This window comes from Copadichromis virginalis, linkage group LG3, assembly GCF_057382275.1.
Source record: "Copadichromis virginalis isolate Kocher_CV1m ecotype Utaka linkage group LG3, C_Virginalis_male_GT1.1, whole genome shotgun sequence".
Taxonomy (NCBI): domain Eukaryota; kingdom Metazoa; phylum Chordata; class Actinopteri; order Cichliformes; family Cichlidae; genus Copadichromis; species Copadichromis virginalis.
In genome coordinates, this window is record NC_140620.1 from 47,333,950 (window position 1) to 47,352,832 (window position 18,883).

Consider the following 18,883-nt stretch of genomic DNA (forward strand, 5'->3'; position numbering starts at 1 on the left):
CGGAGTGTGAAAAAGCTGGCAGTGAGGCACATTCCCTCGCTTCCCTCCCCTTGGTCTCCGCCTCTCCTGCTCTTTCACCCTACAGCGTGCTCTCCTCTTCATCTCCCCTTTCCTTCCTTGCCTCCTTCCCCTATCCTCCTCTCCCTTCTTTTGCCACCTCTCTGCCTCGTTGCTCCCCTTATCCATTATATTTCCAGCCCTCTGCTCCGCCCTCTTCTCACTCCCTCTTCTTTTTTTTCCTGCTTCATAATATGTAACATGATTTAGCCCTCCCCAGTTCATGCGGCGTAAATTTAATCCCATCCATTCCTGGTTGGCTGCTGCTGCTGCTGCTGTTGCCGCGTCTACAATTTTTCTCTTCTTTCCCCCTCTCTATCCCGCCACACTTTGTGCACCCAACACAATAGACTCCTCATGATTCAGCCTGTTTGCATGATAACAAGTTCTTTCCCTATGCTAAATGGTGATACGCAAGGTCAAGCACGACCCAAGTGGCACATGCTTGTACTATAGAAGCCGCCCACGCCGTGACAAGCAAATGTAGCGCAAGAGAAGGCCTCCCAAAGAGCTGGCAGTCATATGAATAGTTTACACAGCTCGCATGCATCCCAAAAGGCTGATTGTGCTCTGCTCTGGTTTTATGCGCAGCCCATTCAAACGGCATTAGTGACGTCCATTAGCGTTCAATAGCAAGTGTGTTTGTTGTGTCAACAAGGTCAGCGGAGGTGATCCAAAAATGGCGACAAAGATGAAATAGATTACTTTGGTTTCTTTGTTCCCCCTCAACCCTCACTTTGAAATTCCCAAGTGTCCCCGAAGCTTACCCAATAGCTCCATAACCTTGCACACGTGTGTGTGTGTGTGTTTGTGTGTGCGTTTGTTATGCCTGTGCGTGCACTGTGTGTTGGTATGCGTTCAAAGAGCAGCACAACAGGGCACGGGGATAATCAGTCACTAGACTACAGGTCAGGGTCTTGCACTGTTGGTACCATCCATCTGAACCAAGCAGCTGCTGGGAAACATGGCGGGAGGAATGAGATGAGAGAGAAAGATGGGTGAGGACGGGGAGAGAGAGGGAAAAAGTAGCAAGGTAGATCAGGTGGAGAGAAAAGTCAAGGAGAGGCTGTTGAAAACAAAAGCGAGCACACACACACAGACAGAGTGGAGGCATTCCTGAGCTGACGCCGTGCGCTCCTTTAAGTCATACCAAAAAAGCATCAAGGTCAGTCTGGGTGGGCTGAGTTCACGCAATGATAAAAGCTTGCTCTTGCACCCATCAAGGTAATGGTCTTAAAACTGCAACTCAGCTTTTGTTTTTGTCTGCTCAATTGTGTACTTTTATTAATATTATTTTTTCCCTTTTTTTGCTCGATGAAGATGCATAACCTCCCATTTTGGCGGTTAATGTAACAGAAAAACAATCACAGAAAAGGCCCAGGAGAAATAATTTGTATTTTACACTATTTCTGCTGTGACATTTTTAAAGTCCACAATCATTTTTGCTGACAGGGAAGAAGGGTGGGGGGAGGAAGTGGTTTGAAATCTCCTGGAAGTAATTTGCCACGGACACACAATCGAGTTGGGGTCGCGATAGCTTCGGCGTCCTACAGCCGCAGCAGGTGCTTTTAAACCAATTATTAGACAGACAAATGTCATCAGAGCCAATTAGCTTCCCGCTGTGCTGTTTCATGTTGGGTGATCCATTCACAGGAAAACAAGATATAACCAGACATCAGCCCCAGCAACCGGTAGCCTTTGCTCGTCCGAAAAATTCGTCAGGCATCCGAGGCAGGGGCGTAAACCCCGATTTTCTCAAGCAAAAAGTCCGCCGGCACCACCCGGAGAATAGTTTATGGCCATGAGAGGCTTGTTTGAGGGAGGCGAGGGGGTAGAAGCAAATAAATAAGTATAGAAAATAAACTCATCTAATGTGTAGTTGTCAGGGTCTTTCATGTGGAGGCTGCACTTGAGGGCATAGCTTAGCTTAGCTTGAGGAATGTTATTACACATGCCGGCTGATCGAGAGCGATGTGTGAGAAAAGGCCTTGTCACTCGGTCTTAAATCACATCGCGGGCAAGAGAAAGAAAGTAGCAGTAAAGAGGGGGAGAAAGGAAAAATAAGGAAAAACAGTAGCCACTAACACAAGGGAAGAATGTTCATGAAAAGACAGAAGTACACATAAGAAAATGGCCTTTTTTTTAGAGAAGAGAGACTTTAAAATTTACAGGAAACCAAAAACATATTAGCTGTATAGCTGTAAATCTGGTCATTTGATGTTTGGGAAAATCCTTGGGGCGTCCTTCGCAGCTATCCTTGTGTTTCTTCGACGCAAGCTATTAAAAGAGCAGCGGTGCTAGTACACAGCAGCTTGCGATGTTTTAATTGCCCTTTGACAATCTGACTCTGTATACACTGCCACTCCACAGAGGTTTCGCTTTGATTGGTATTTACTCATTAAAAGGGAGCTTATTATGTTTGTGTGTGTATATATATGATCTGACAATCGTGGATGATAATACCAAACGTGGCCAAAGATTCGAATGATGACTTGGGTGGATGTAGAAGTCATCAGTATGAGAAGTATGAGCTGTTTCTACTTCTTTTGGTTTTTACTCTTAGAGCTGTATGATGTCAGTGGGAGTGGCTGTCCCTTATATGGTCATCTTACAGCTGCCCCGCCCACCTGCTGATCAAACCAAAGTGTAGCCTTAAGACGTCCCATTTCAGGCAGTCGATGGAGGGTACACTAAGGATTATTTTGGATTGTATCATGCAAAGCTACTGTGGTTGATTGTGAAAGTACAAGCATGGATCTGGATGTAAATGAATTTTAGTCCCATTCCTGCTATCCTCCCGTGTCCTTATTTAAATATTAAAAAGAATCTTGTTTTATTGTCACAGCAAGCAGTTGAAACACTGCCCAGCTCTGCTCGGATCGACTGGTCGTTTGTGGTATTCCAAACATTCCGTCTTTTCTTTACGTTTTACATTTGCATTTATTGGCTAGTATGAATGCTGATATAGAATCGAACAGAATAGCATCTCTGCTATACCCATCAAAAAAGATCAGATAATAAAAACAATAACAAATACGTTATTACTCCTAAGGGAATGATTATACAGGGCGCAATGGGAGTTGGTGCAAGTTATTGTAGTGTATGGGGGGACGATGGAGGCCACGTCTTGGGGGAAAAAGCTGCTCCGGACTCTGTTTATATATCGACAAACGGCTAACGGATTAGATAAGCCGGACTCTGAATATCGGCCTTCTTGACATGACTTTATGAACTTGCTCAGTGTTCAAGGACAGCGTGGTGGAGCAAATATACTCGTTGTTTACTAGCAGTATTTCATCTCTAGAACTTACATTAGCATCTCCGTAAGGCACCCACACTGTGCCATATTTTTAATTAATATCCAAATGAATGATGTGTTCCCTCATATATAAACATATATGCTCTGATGCACCTGTGTTGCTCATCTTTCATTTGAATACCCTAGAAAATCATCAGTAACATGGTTAAACCCTATCAAGACAAAATATTTCCTTGAATTCTTTAAGCTTTATTCCCAGCCATCTATTACTGGTGCCTTCATCATGGTGTTAAGCTGGAGAATACAATTTTCATGCATATTAAGTCAACAGCAATTGGAGGCTGGTGGAATCTGTGTCGACTGCAGTTCTGCTCTGCTCTCCACCTTGCGTCCCCTTCGCTGCCACTTAGCTTCACAACAAGAGCTGGTCGTCTGATGCGGTTTCTCAGGCACGGGCCGTGTCTCCCAGCATCAGGGCAGAAATCACAGAGACCAGTGCAGTTATAGCATAGCAGTTTACCCCACTGTTCTCACAGCCTTGCATATCACTGTAGCTTAAAAGTGTGGCTGTGGAGGATAATTATTGCATTCTTTAACTTAGCCAGTCTGAAGATAAATAGAAAGCCCTGCCTCGTAAAAGGAAACGCATTCTTATTGGCTGTGCCTGTCTGGGTATGATACTGCTTTTTTATAACCCGGTCCAGTTCGGTTCACATCCTTCGTAGTTTTGCTGTGCTTTTGTCCTCGCATGTGTTGAGCTAATTACAGAGGGATTGGCCTTAATAGATTTGGTGGCATTTTTGTGGCCGCTCTGGTCTGTTAGGATAACATACCATGAGTCCGCCGTTTCCTTTCGAGTTCAGTTCAGTTTGTGCATGAGCCTGAAATTAAAAACACCCCATTTCAACATTCTCCGGGGCAGGCCAAAGCGAAATTAGTCATCTCGCGCTGAGGATGAGCATAATGCGGTCCAAATGCTACGCTCAAGCTCATGTTGAAAATGTTAAAAAACAAATAAATAATAAAAAAATTGCACCGTCGGTTTGGGCCTTTGGTTTGTATCGAGCTCGCTAAAACAGTAAAACGTGGAGGAGGGCACGCAAAAGACACGCCGATGTTATGAAAACGCTGTTTTTGAAGCTCATAAACTATTCTGCCTGCATTTGTCCCTATAACAAGTTTATTGGAGTATGGCTGGAATATGAGATAAATATGACTGATTCTTTGTTGTTGTTGTTTTGGTTTGGTTTTTTTAGAGCCTTAATAATATTGCTTGTCTAAATAGACCAGAATACCAAACAGGCATGCTCAAATGAGAATAGAGCCCAGCCATTATGGAGAATATAAACATCCCACCCTCTTTTCTCTTTCACATTTCTGATAAGGATCATGGAGAAGAAGGGAGAGAGAGAGAGTAGACAGCTCAACGGCCCCTTTCTTTTTCTTGCCACACACTCCCCCCCCCCCCCCCCCCCCCCCACCACCCCCCACCACCACCCTTTTTCTAATTAGCATTGTGCATGTTGTCAGGCTTTGTTTAATAATGCATGATTGCTATCAGCAGCAAAATCCTTTGAATGAAACACTACTGAATGGGAACACAATAATACCACCGGGGGCTCAGGAAGAAAGACAAGACTGTTGGTGTTTTTTTTTTTTCTCCCCCTTTTTATTGTAATAAATGTTCAATGACAAGCATCAGTGCCACCAAATATATGAACGAGAAGATTCGCAGAGTGACGCCGAATGGCCGCGTTGAGGATGAAACGATCAAAGGTGATGCTGTTGGTTTACACCGACTAATGCATGCAGAGACGATGATGCGGATTTGCATGCACGCCCGTATATGTAATTGTAGAAGCTTCCACTCCCAAAAAATAAATAAAAAAATCTGCAGTATTTAAGCTAAATCCATTGTCGGTTAACAATGCAGTTGGCAAACTGCTGCCTTTCTGCCAGGTCTGGCAGGTGGCTCGTCACCCCCATAGCACATTAGGAAGGAATCTGCAGCACAGTTTACTTGTAAAAATGAACACTACAAATCAACAGCAATTATAATTGCTTTCATTGTTGGTATAAATTATGGCTGCGCTGGGTGCATTTTAGCCTACATTAGCTTCTCCTTCTATTTACTCACATGGCGTAGCCTCTTGGTTGTCTCACTAGCAGTTACACAACATACAGATGGTTTTGTTTGCCTCTATCAGCGTGCGCGTGTGTGTGTGTGTGTGTGTGTGTGTGTGTGTGTATGCACGCAGGGTGCAAACAGAGAAGTGGAGGGCTGCCGAGTACTGTTTCTTGTGTGCTACCTAATGTCGTGTCATTATGGAAATTCACACTTCATTAATTAACTCAAAGGCTATCACTTAGATTTGGAGGGGCAGATGCGTGAAACAATAACCGGAGGAGACAGACGGCCGTACGCCACACGTATGGATCACGCTGCAGCTCCATCCCCTCGCGCCGCTGCTCGGGGCTTTTCAGTCCAGTTAATTCTAATCAGATTCACCGTCGCTACAAACACTGCTCATGTGAAAATTCTGTCTAGTGTTCTCAGATGTATGTTATATGCATACACGTTTTTGTTTGCGTGTGTGTGTGTGTGTGTGTGTGTGTGTGTGTGTGTGTGTGTGGTGTGAGCGGGGATGAAATTGCCTCAAATTGATTCCCTTTGCCACCCGTCCCCCCCCGCTCTTGCATTCGCTACTAGCCCCGCGATGCTTGGAGACAGGTAGTCGTGTCTATCTCCCCCCAACACAAATCGAGTGTGACAGGTGTGCTATCTTCCCGTCTTTTCTGCCATTTACAGCCCACAGAAATGAAAGAGGGAAGGCTAAGAACGAGACAGAGGATGATTGGTAACAGGGAAATGAGGTACTTTGTCATCATCGGGCCTAGTGATTGTGCTTAGGGGCTGCGTTTTTCCCTTTTTTTCCCTCTTTGCTTCCTACTAGTGAGTGGCGGTCAAATCTGCAGATAAACACCCCAGCGTAATAATACTTCTAGCAAAAGCCTTTATGTGCACAGTTACCAAAAACAATCCGAAAACGGATGCGCTTTTGATCTCATGGTGCACAAAGTGTCTGAAATGTCACGGTGCGCATAGCGTGCGCGCATCCAACTCCACCAGTCTCCACCGCAGCTGAAACAACAGCGGCTTCCCGCCGAACAATGCAGGCAGACGAGCTAAGATGCTAACCAGCGGTACAGTGTGTCATCAAAGCTCACACACTCGGATTAGCCGGGAGCCGTGTTATGAGCCGAAGACTACCGCACAGCATCCATCACTGAGGATCAAGCTCGGGCTTAAGCAAATGGATGACAAGGGATGGAGCCGGTCTGCGGCTAATACTAGCTCACTGTATCACATTGATTTTCACAGCCATGTAGTGGTCCTGAGATAAAAGGCTGAAACATGAATGGCAACGGCTCGTCGCTCTGTCTTACAGATTTTATTTGTTGTTTGTGCAGCAAACGGATAAAAGACTGAACCACACACACACACACATGGGCTCCAAGTTAAGCTACTCTACTTTGTATAGAGCTTTTAAAGAATTGATGGAAATGTTGTGTATGGGCTACAGATGAACGGGTTTAGCAAACATGTACAAGATAGCACAGTGTCATTTACAGACAACTTTTATGTCCAGTGATGTTAAAAGTTTAAGCAGTTTTACTGAATAATAGGAAATCGCTTTTGCAATTCGGGATTCTTACTGCATTTCCTGGCTGTTGCTTCATGGGAGCGAGGCCTTCCTAATGTGAAACAGATATCGCTGCTGATCTGAGGTGGACTTGGAAGGTGCTCATATTATGGAACGCATTTAATTGGCGCTCGTGACCGGAGCTGTGAAGACAAAATCATATTAACTCGCCCTTTCATCTGGGCGGTTTCGCCCTCTCTCTCTCTGTGGCTTGCACTCTGCGTCTCACTCCTTCTCATGCACACGTGCACACGCGTTGTGTGAAGTGACTATTCCATTTAGAGAACTGTCAGAACATACCCTGTGAGCACATCAGGCTCTTCCTATCCTCTGTCAGCTCCAGCCGAGGCTGTGTGGGGGTATGTCAGAAATGTGCAGGAATAGATAAAACCCGTGGAGCCAAACAGCTTTGTTTCATTCATTCTCCTCTCTCTTTCTCTCTCCTTTTTTTCCCCCCTCCTCATCCCCTCCTTCCTTCTCCCTCTTCCTTTCCCTCCTTGCCTCGCATAGGCTGTGAATACCCTGCATCTGAGAAATCAGACCAGACTGACTCACAGGGCTCTGTGAGCCAGTGCCACCGAGGCTGCCAAAGCATGCTGGTGCCAAGCTGTCCCACCATGCGCAGAGCCAGACCCACGCTGCTGCTGCCGCTGCTGCTCGTCCTGGGTCTGCTCCTCCACCTCGCCGACGCTCAAAGTAAGTACACCGTCCGCTTTCCCCACGGGCCTCGAGTGTGGTGTCCCGCTGGTTATGGGATGGGGACTGTTTTTTGAGTCATCTCTTTCATTTTTGTTTAAACATCATCATGCGCAGAAATACTTCCTGTACTGCGTTTGTAAAAACTTCACAGGCCTGTGGGTAAGAGACACTGTTTGTCTAATAATGTGTTATTATTTATTTCCTGAAACATATTTAAAAAGTGATCCCAGTCAGTGATGAGAAAACAGGCCCTCTTCCATCAGTCCTATTTTACTGTTCCCACTGTGTCTATGCCTCCTTTACACACACACCTTTAGTCCACAATGATCAGTCTCTTCATCTCAACTCCTTATTTTCCAGCTACTTCTTTCTGCAGTAAAAACCAGAAACGCTCACGCCTCAGCCAAGAATCTAGCAATGAGAAATCTTTGGAATTGAGTTACTTGACATCAGACACCTGCCCATTGATGTGTGACAACCGTTTTCAAACCTCATTGAGCTCTGGTCCTACACCAAAAGACCACCTCCCCCTCCCCCACATCATCCCCCACCACTTCTTTTTTTTTTTTTTTACACTAAGATCCATGAATCATTAGCTACTGGAGTCACAGTGAGATGAATAAAATTTTTTATTGCTCCCTTTGCACTGCCTGAAATCCCCTCAGTTCAGCTGAATATCTCAGAACGAAGGGCTTGTTCACCCAAGGTCACAGACAACAGAGCCAACGCAAAGTGGAATTGATGGGCGAAATTTTCAACTTTGTGCTTGAGAAATGTTCCCTGCAATCCGCTCCACTGTGTTTTATTTTTCTATTCTGTGCCCAACCCCCCCCCCCCCCCCCTTACCCCCAAGCCACATATGTCTCTCAGCAGGGAAGAGGCAAACAGTTGAAAACGTCTTCTCCGTTTATTCCCCGGTTTTATGTGCAGCTCCGGGATTTATTGACACAATTTAATTATGGGACCTTCCCAAAATGGCATTAACGGTCGATAAACGTTACCATTGAGCGGGCTCTTCGGAAGCCATCTTTTCACAAACTCCCATCTTCCTCGGCGTAGTGTGAATTCACATAACATTTGCTCAGACAACCTCAGACAACTGCCTCGGTGAAACTTCCAGACATTCCAAATCTTGACGCCTCAGTGCTCGCCATTCCCCTGCAACCCACCCCCACCCCCTGATTAATTCCCTTCATTTGGCTGTGTGGTTGTTAGCAGCTGCGGCTACCCCCGTACCCTACTTTAACAGCTGTGCGGGGTCATCATTTCAAAGCCAAAACACACACACTTATCACGAGGTAGCCACAGCGCCTGTCTGCTAATGACTGAAGGGGTGTGTGGGAGTGAGGGAGGTCACGGAGACGCGGTGCTTGTTGTGTCTGCTGCCGAGGTGTGCGAAAACATGGCTGCTCATAAGCAGAGCCACTTCAGGCAGTACATTTTAGCTCTGGGATTTATATTTGCTCCTTTCTGTTCCTGCGCCACCTGATCTCCCACATGCACGTGTTTGCTCCTTTTCTTTCCCCGGCTTCTTTCTATTGTTTTTCTTCCTAATCGCTCTCTTGCCAATTTTCTCCTCAGTTCTTACTTTGGCTTTTTCTTTCTGATGTTGTATTGTTTTTTTCTTCCTTTCTGTTTTTTGTTTCCCCCGCCAGCGTCTTTGTCTTTTCCCCACCTTCTTCCCTTGTTGTTTGGAAGCCGTGCAATAGCCCCTTCCAGCGACTCGGAAGCTCCTTAATTTCCTCCACTGTGCCGATGCTTGTGCATGCCCAGCCCTGACACTCAAAGGCTCTCCCTGCATGTGTGCTGTGCACTGAGAACCTCAGTGCACATCAGTTTAGTCTGTTCCAGACTAACCCCTCAGCACCAAAACCCTACTGTTGCTGCTCTGGGTCCATTTGGATGTGAGCTAGCCTCAGGCTGTGGACCTGGTGGAGGATATGAGACACACGAGTGCAGAAAATGGCTGAGTCTGCCTGTTCAACAGATGGCACGAGCCTTAGAGCCAGTCCTACCTCACATGTTGGGCACTCTTTAAGAAAATTAACAGTAAGGACTCCTAGTAAACATGCACTTCTCTTAATAAATATAAAAGGGTATTTCCTTATCTCTGTGCAGGTCTGTTCGGTCTGCTGTTGTGTGTCTTTGGCCTTCTCTCTGTTGCTCTCTGTTGTTTTCTCCTTCACCTTGTTCCCCTTGCTCTTCAAATGCCTCCCGTTTAATTTGTGTAGCAAATTGGGCTTCGGCAATAGCTCGAAGGGGGGAGGAGCGGGGGACATAATTGTCCCCAGCGAGCCAAGGGGGGACAAAGTGCGAGAGAGGCAACAAACAATTTCTCTGTCTTTTACTGAGCAGTAATACAAACAGGACTCACTGGAGATGAGAGGACAGCCTAAAGCATTAAACAGCTCCACCTGCGCAGGGATGAAGTTAAAGCGAAAACTTTGGTGTGGGCACCAGAACTAAATAACTCGGGTCTCCTTTAACTCGATAGAGCTTTTGCTGCATGAGCCCAACACAGATATGAAGCAAAACCAAACCAGGTTTGGACTGGATCGTGTCTCCACAAGGTGTGGGGCTTGATTTTGCTACTGGGCCACAGAAAAATCAAGTCAACCTGCAATATAACTTAGATTACAGAGAGGAAGAATTTGCCAGCATCAAACTATTAGATAACAGTTCAATGCTGGTAAGGCTGGCATTCATGCAACAAAAATAATGTACAACACAATATACAACAGAAATAGACAATAATATAGTGCTGTAATTGTAACAACATACTGCTGTAATAATGTTATAATCATATCGTAATATACAACAGTTTCAAAACTCAGCTGTGATGACAAAGAGTGATATTTTACTGTATTTTTAGAGCAGGCTGCTTAATAATATGTAGCTTAATCATTAAACTGATTCAGCTACAGATGTGTATATTGCGAACTAATTTACTGTATCTTTCTTTTCTCAATGAGCACACATCACTGACATCAAAAACCTAGTTGTCTCCCCATGACAGCTCAGTCTCTATTTACTTTAAGGGAAACAGCATTATATTTTATATATTCATTTAGTTTTATTTGTTCTTTTTAAATGTATTTTTAAGATTGTAGTGCAGTAAAAATCTGATAAGGGTAGCATAACAGATGTTTACTTTGATTGCACTTTTAATAACAGTATGTGGGAGTTGGTTTAGGATAATAGGGATTGATTTGTGCATAATTGGAGCTTATTATTTAGTATTAGTGTACAGTAGTGTTCTTACTAACTAGGCAGCTCAGCCTCTTTCTGTTGACAATATTTACTTATACATTTTTGGGTCAACTTGACTGAAAGGTGGATTGTGAAATGTAAAAGTGAGGTCAGAGGTCAAATGTGACATGATTTTGGATGCAAACTAACTATATAAACATTTTATGAAAGTTTGATCTCATCTGATCTTGGAGACGAGGTCAAAGGTTCAAAGTAACATCTTTTTAGAATCCCCATATATCACTCCATATATGCTGATATGTTATGTACAGATTACTGTTATTTCTGTGACCTTCAGATCAGTCTATCAATGTTCATGAAGTGTGACATCATATTTTACATTTTTACACACTACTTTCTATGTGTTGACAAGCACACTTGCACGATTCATAGGTTCTGATTTATCAGGCTTTTTGTTCATTTTCAGCCAATAAATCAATAGGTTGAACTTAAAGTCCTTGGTGAATATGAGCCACATTTTAATGGACGCCAGAATTCATTTAGAACCTTTCAAGCTGTCGTGTTTAAAGACCGGTAGAAAGACAAGACAACTGAACGCTACCACAAAAGCATAACCTCCCTGGTGGAGGTAAAAAATCAGCTGGTCTTTCAGCTGCAAATTTGCTCAGTTACGTCTGTAGAGAAACCCAACTCACACACTTTCTAGCCCATGCTGTGTTGGACCATGTCAAACCCTTGGCCTAATAGTGTTTTAATTGATTGCCCTCATTGCTGGTGGATGGCGTGGTGAGTCACAGCGAGCCAGCCCAATTCTCTTTAACACGTCAAACGAGTATCGACAAGGCTCCGTCCTCTTTACACATTAAGATGTTAACACCCAAACTTCATCTCGCTCACGCGCACGAGTATGGAGCAACATGCCCACCCAAGCGCTAACAACATCCACAGACACCTTAATGTATGTGCAAACCTTTGGAGCCTGCAATCAAAGGTGAACCACATGGGAGGAAAACAGCACATCATCTATTGATGTGGTGCTTCTTCTGAGCTGCAGCAGTGTGAAAAAAGCAAGCCATAGTAGAGTTGATGGGGGGCGGCGGCTAAGGGCAGAATTAAATACAACAACATCTAAAGGCAGCCATGTTTCCATGCTAGTAGATTCTGTCCTTTCCCCATAAGTCAACTAAATGCAGAAGCAAGTTATGACCCAGCAGTATCTACTGTGACAGCAGAGGAGAGTATAAGTGTCATCTGTTTAGTAGTAATGCAGCAACAGAATGCGAAAAAATTTGAGGCATGCCTGCTGGACGAGTTATAACAAATTATGCACACACGCAAAGACACACTGTCATTCCTATGAGCGTTACAGTGTTGTGAATAAAGCTGCAGCAGCAGCAGCGATGCACACAGATAAGTGGAGAAGTTCTAATGCATACGCTCGCCCCACATACCAGCTAAAAAGCTTCACCTTGTTAGGAGTACAAAAGCTAATGATACTCAATTCCCCAGATGACGTTAGGATGTAATGTGTGTTTTATGCATGCCTTGCCTAATATGAATTATTGTAAAATAGTATTGTATTTGCATATAAGCTTGCGGGCTGTACTGAAATTAGCATTTTTACAACAGCTCAAATTAAATCCGTCTGCTTAATTTGCCTACATGCTAATTTGATTTAAACTGAGTCTATTCCGTTCGCTTTTACGCCCGTACCCACGGAACCGGGCGCGCACGCACACACGTGAATGCACAGTACGCACTCTTTAAGAGCTGCAGCCTACACGCTGTGGTGCACACGCGGAATTAGGCCCACAAATAAGCGCGCGCCGAGGTTACATGTTTGTGTAGCCACACGAAATGACATCAAAGCAAGAGGAGAACCGTACTCTCAGAGGGGGTTTTGATCCAACTTTAAATCACTGTAATTCTTCAAGTCTACCACCTCGTTCATCATTCTGCCGGACGCTGCTCATGTGGAAATCTCATTGTTGGCTCCACTCGTTCATTTCAAAACGTATCTTAGCGCAGCACATCCTTAAAAACTAGCGTCGATATCTACAAGGGGAGAGCATGCATCATGTTCACACTTCAAATAAATGCGGTGAGAACACCTTCGGCTGAGAGTGCCAGCATTTAATTACCACCTAGTTGTTTGGATGAAGACCTTGTGACAAGGCTGGGAATCTGAGATAAAACAATGTTATCGGTGCAATGCAAGATGCTCGCTTGCAGGTTGAACTGAACGAGTAAGAAGTCATTATCATTTTCTTTGGCTGTAAAGGCCTGTACCAACTCCTTGTCAACAATGTGCTGTGCAATTATGTGTAAAGGTTGTATCAGGCCCATTATTAACTCCATGGATGCCGAGTTCTCCGGCAACTTTGCCCAAGTGTATTATTTAAGGCCATTAGCCTCATCTATGGATCGCAGTCATTTCGCCTCGCACTTAGACCACAAAATCGCACAAAAGCCAAGCAATTTTCATCACACCCCTGACCCTCCCACTCTCAAGAAAAGCAGATAATCACAAGCTATATGGAGATGTTGTACAGGCTCCGATGAAGGTAATTAAAGGCTAGCCCCCACGGTTAGTAACGCCACATCTGAGTGCACTTATTTCTTCAAGAAATAACCGACTAAAAAGTGGTGGTGCAAATTAAGCATGCTGTACCATTCACGTCTCAGAGTGGGAATATTGACAGAACAAAAGCACCTTAATCCAAATTGTAAATCCATTGGAGTGGCAATCAACAAACTCCACAAATCCCTTTTTCTAATTCCATAGATTTGAATCCCTCGCCATGAAACGACAGGGTCTGTCGTACTGTGAAATGGTATGGATTTCAGTCAACCTGGCGCCTCCTTATCTGTCCGTTGAGCGTTTATGGTGTCAGCAAAACAATAGAGGGCCACGTTAACACGGTGTGTCATGCTAGTTTTTTTTGTTTTGTTTTGATTCTTACACAATTGCTCTCCCTTTCTCTCCCTCATGCGCACACACTCTCATTGAAAGAGGACCTCGTAGCACGTCTTTGAAGCCGGGATCAGCCAGTGAGACGAACACAATGCCAGCTGTTCTGCATCTGCCGGGCTTACGCTTGGCACGATTCGGGCTTTGCTGGCGCACGTACTAAAATCTGATCACCCTTCACACACTGTGCCAGTGAACTGTATAACAATGCAGGTGTTTCATGACATTGCCACAGTGACAGTGCAATTAATGGATTGATGCCGTAGCTGTGGCGATGGGATTACTCGGCTAGTCAAGTCTGAAATACACGAGCGCTCACAGACCAGATGATGTTTTACTGCAGTGTGCAGGTGAAGGGGAGAGAACAAAACCTCTGTGTCTGCACAGCAATCTTACTAAAGATGCTTTTATACTCACAGTACAGAAAATCATACTCAAGTCTTTTAAGTAGAAAAGAGAAGTGAAAATGGTTCCATGTGGATTTGAGTCATAATGTTCCCAAAACATGCTGGAGTTTGTCTGCTCCCCATATGCTACCTGATTTATCTCCCAACTTTAGATTGACTTGTTAATAGAGAGAGATGTCCTTTATGTGGTCATCTGAGCACACAGCTCTGCCCCCAACCACAGGCTGTTCAAATCTTTTGTTTGCAAGAGGCTGTTGATAAGATGAAAGTTAAAGAGCTGGAACAGGAGGCTAAAACAGCTGCTTGAACTGTGGGGGCGGCACGAAGGTTATAATACTGAGACTTATTTTCATGTTAGTCTTGAAGTGACAATAAAAACTAGGCTTCAAAAATGAAAATAAAAAGAACGTAATGACGTGAAATGATCAACAGTGCATATTTTGTCCTGTCTCCCTCTCTTCACTCCTAACCGGTCACAGCAGATTCAATTTGATTTTAGTGATACAGTGCCAAGGCGTTTTATATTTTAAGGTAGACCCTACAATAATACATACAGAGAAAAACACAACAATCATATGACCCCCTATGAGCAAGCACTTTGGTGACAGTGGGAAGGAAAAACTCCCTTTTAACAGGAAGAAACCTCCTGCAGAACCAGGCTCAGGGAGGGGCGGGGCCATCTGCTGCGACCGGTTGGGGTGAGAGAAGGAGGACAGGATAAAAGGCATGCTGTGGAAGAGAGACAGAGGTTAATAACAAGTATGATTCAGTGCAGAGAGGTCTATTAACACATGTTGAGTGAGAAAGGTGCTGAAAAGGAAAAACTCAATGCATCATGGGAATCCACCAGCAGCCTACACCTATTGCAGCATAACTAAGGGAGGATTCAGGGTCACCTGATCCAGCCCTAACTATATGCTTTAGCAAAAAGGAAAGTTTTAAGCCTTATCTTAAATCTTCTTATCTTAAGATTGTCTGCCCCCTTACCAAGGTTCTGCCAGAGGTCTCTTCCTGTTAAAAGGAAGTTTTTCCTTCCCACTGTCGCCAAGTGCCTGATCATAAAGGTTTGTCTGATTGTTAGAGTTTTCTCTATGTTATTGAAGGGTTACAATATAAAGCACTTTAAGGTGACTGTTGTTGTGATGTGGTGCTGTATAAATGAAATAAGATGGAATTGAATAAGCTAAAATAAACCAGACTGGGTCTCCACATGATTGTGGGTTAGGTGCTGTCAAAAAATCGGCACCTGTTTTGAACTTTTTAAATTGACCCCTAATAAGACTCAATTTTATAATGATTAAAACTTATTCAGAACTAAACTAGAAGTAAACTTTGTCAAACATTGACAACTAAATGGAAATTAACTACCCTGGAAAAATGAACTGAAACTAAAGTGAACTGAACAAACAACAAAACCTCAAAAAAAAATTTAAATAAATAAAAAAGGCAACTAATTAGACAACACAAAACTATAATCATTCTGGGGTGCACCAAAGCCCAGTGTGAGATCATTATTTTTGAACTTTGAGTCGTGCAAAACTCCTCTTACAGAGTCCAAGAATAAAAAAAATCATGAAGCTGGAAATGAGCACTTTTCTGGATACATGTTTACTTAGTGCAGTACATTTGGCTAAAATGTTCCTTCATCTGCTCCACATTCATGACTTGTTCATCAATTTTGCGCTAGCAAATCAGGCCAGTGATGATAATTTGATGATTACCAAAACTTTGCGATTTACATAAACAAAAGTATGCATCATTCACAACCAAACTCATCCAAAATCTAGTGTTTAATTTGTACGTCATAAGCAGTACGCAGAAATCGGTGGTGTACAGTATGACTGTGCTGCAGAGACAGGATTTACATGTCATTCAGTAAATTGTTGAAAATATCTCTGAAGATAAAATCTGCACTTTTGTTTGGTTGCTCACTTAATTCCCAAGCGGTAGTAACAGCAGATGGATCTGCATATTTGATTTGGCACAGCTTTTATACTGGATGCCCTTCCTGACCCAACCATCCCATTTATCCAGGCTTGGGATGAGCACTAGGAGTACACTAGCTTGTGACCTTCTTAGGCTGGGCCTATCCTTCTGCCCTTTAATTGGGGATCTTTTGTTTGTTCCTGCGACTGTGTTAACCACTACACATGAAAAATGGAAATAAATGTTGCTAAATTCACTAATTTGTTTGTTGAAACCCTCCCATCCCTGACTTGTGAGGGTAGCAATCACTTTTGAATTCCCCACTTCAGAACTGCGTGTGGTTTGGGCGCGTGTGTGCATGCGGGGGGGGGGGGTAACACCCGGCCCTAGGCTGGCGCTTTGGTCTCACACTGGGAGGTCCTAAAAGTGCGACACGTTGCACTGATCTCAGTGCAGCACATTTGTGTGCCTTGGGGGGGTGTTGGGATTCTGCAGTGGGGTTAATGGTCTAAACCATTCATCTCCATGAAGCGCCTCCGGGCGATCTCTCAGTCCTAGCCAAAAAGCTTACATCCCAACCTTCTTACCTACAGCACTCGCCAAAGCGTGATGCAGATTGGGAAATCTTTATGCCCCGAGCTCCTCCTGTCACAGCTGATTTACATTCAGCGCTGTGATGGAGTGAGTGCTCAAAGTCCGTCTTAGGAGAGCCATCTTTCTCACCTAATACCCTCTCAAACACACTACATCTGTCAGTCTTTCCTGTCACTCCGCCCTCTCTCTTGTTTGCGCGCCCGCTCACTCATTAACTCACTCTCGCGCACACCGGCTCACACGCCCTGCGCCTTACACACTCTCTCTCTCTCCCTCTTTGGCTCCTCTGCACCGGCAAATGAGTCATGCCATTTGAGGAGCTGAGATTTATTGTGACACACTGCTTTAGTGTGGTTTATTAGTTATGGCAAATGAGAGTGAAAGCCTCCATTGAGAGGTGAAAATGCTCTCACGCCACAGCAAGACCCATAGGCTTTTCAAGTTGAGCCTGAGCCAAGCTCTTGTTTCTAATGGTGGAGCACTCTAACTGCCCATCACATCATATGTATTCACACACACACACACACACACACACACACACACACACACACACACACACACACACACACACACAATTACAGACGGGTCCCTGGACATTTATGCAGTGTTTAGACAGCATTCATCATAGCATCCATAACCAGTCTGTTTCCCTTTAGTTTTAATACTCCCCTGGTGCCATCTTTCATGTCATTCATCACCCTCTCATCAGCTAATTAATTACCCCCAATCACCCCCATCACTTGAGTCACGATGAAGGATATTTCAAGTTAAGTGCAGATAATTAATGTACAACAAAGAGGCTGGAATGACCGTGGAATCCTGAGTCAAAAGGCGGGACCTTGTTAGCTTTTACAAGCCCCATTAAGGTAAACAAGCAGTCCGGAATATTTCATCAAAACATGGTGGACTGCTTTAGTCCTCCTAAATTCAACCTCATTCGCTCCTTCCTTAAACAGTCATTCCTGCACTTTTATCTTTTCCCTGCGTCTTGATAGTCGGTACAAGACGGCACAGAGTGTGCTCTGTGATGTCAGGATTTGTGCCTACATGGATTTCATTAAGTACACTTTCCAAATAAGATTTTCCCGCCTCTCAGAGCGCAGAAAAATACATGATCAGAGCGCCTCGCAACGATCCCCTTACACCCCTTCACCTTTCTCCCTGCCCGTGACCGGGTGGGACAGAAATTGCACACGGTGCACGATCTGTTGTCGCCTTTCATTAAATGGCACAATTTAATTGCGTGTGCTTTCCCTCTCATTGCTGGGATTTAAGGAGAAACATTCAAGAACAATAGGCTTTAGTTTTACCATCAAATTCTTATTTGTGTATCTGGCAAATGAGGACATGAGACGCTAATGAGTTAGCAGGTAGCAAAGTGCCACAGAATGAACCAGTTAAATAGAAAATTTAAGAGAGTCTTTGCATGAAAAGCCAGAAATTAAATACTGAAAAGAATTTAATTTTCCCTATTTTTGTAACTACTGCAATGTTTTGCACATACTATGAAGGTTTGCATCTGGCTATGTGAATAGTCATATAGTAAATATAGTCAGATGATTGAAAACACTCCCTGGGGTTTGGTCCCTGTTGGCCAAGATTGATTTTTTTTTTCTTCAATGAGATTTTTTGGGATTTTATTTAGCTAATTTAGTGGTTTGTCTCTTTGAGTATTCAACTTGGTAAATAATTAATATGGAAAACCCAAACGCTAAATAGCACAGCATGGTGGTTTTGCTACATTGAGTGAGATATCAGACTTGTACACAGACATAGGGGGAGATTCTCATGACTACGACTCGAGGCAGGCATTGTCTGTCTGTAAAACAAAGCCTTAATCCTCCACCCGTCCAACCTGTATATACTGTAGTCACAGATAATGTTTCTTGATCATTTAATAGCATCTGTTACCCTCACCTGTTTGTTCATTTTGAGGCTGCAAGGTGGTCTTCCTGTGATTGCTTCATTTGAATCCATTGGCTCACCTGTTTTGTCTGTTTTAAAGTGAAAATAATCCCTAACAGGTGTAATCTTTGTGCAAACAGTGTGCAGGGAA

The 18,883-nt window shown here is 43.9% G+C and overlaps 1 protein-coding gene across 35 annotated transcripts in view; it reads left to right on the plus strand.

Annotated features, from left to right (window-relative positions):
* The window catches only part of ptprda (protein tyrosine phosphatase receptor type Da), a 426,095-nt gene that overhangs the window by 306,075 nt on the left and 101,137 nt on the right, over positions 1-18,883 (plus strand). For all 35 annotated transcript variants that reach the window (XM_085451392.1, XM_085451404.1, XM_085451395.1 and 32 more), the window contains one exon: positions 7,531-7,716. In XM_085451392.1, coding sequence (XP_085307518.1) covers positions 7,614-7,716 — 103 coding nt within the window. In that variant the 5' untranslated portion in view covers positions 7,531-7,613. The remainder of the gene's footprint in view (positions 1-7,530; positions 7,717-18,883) is intronic.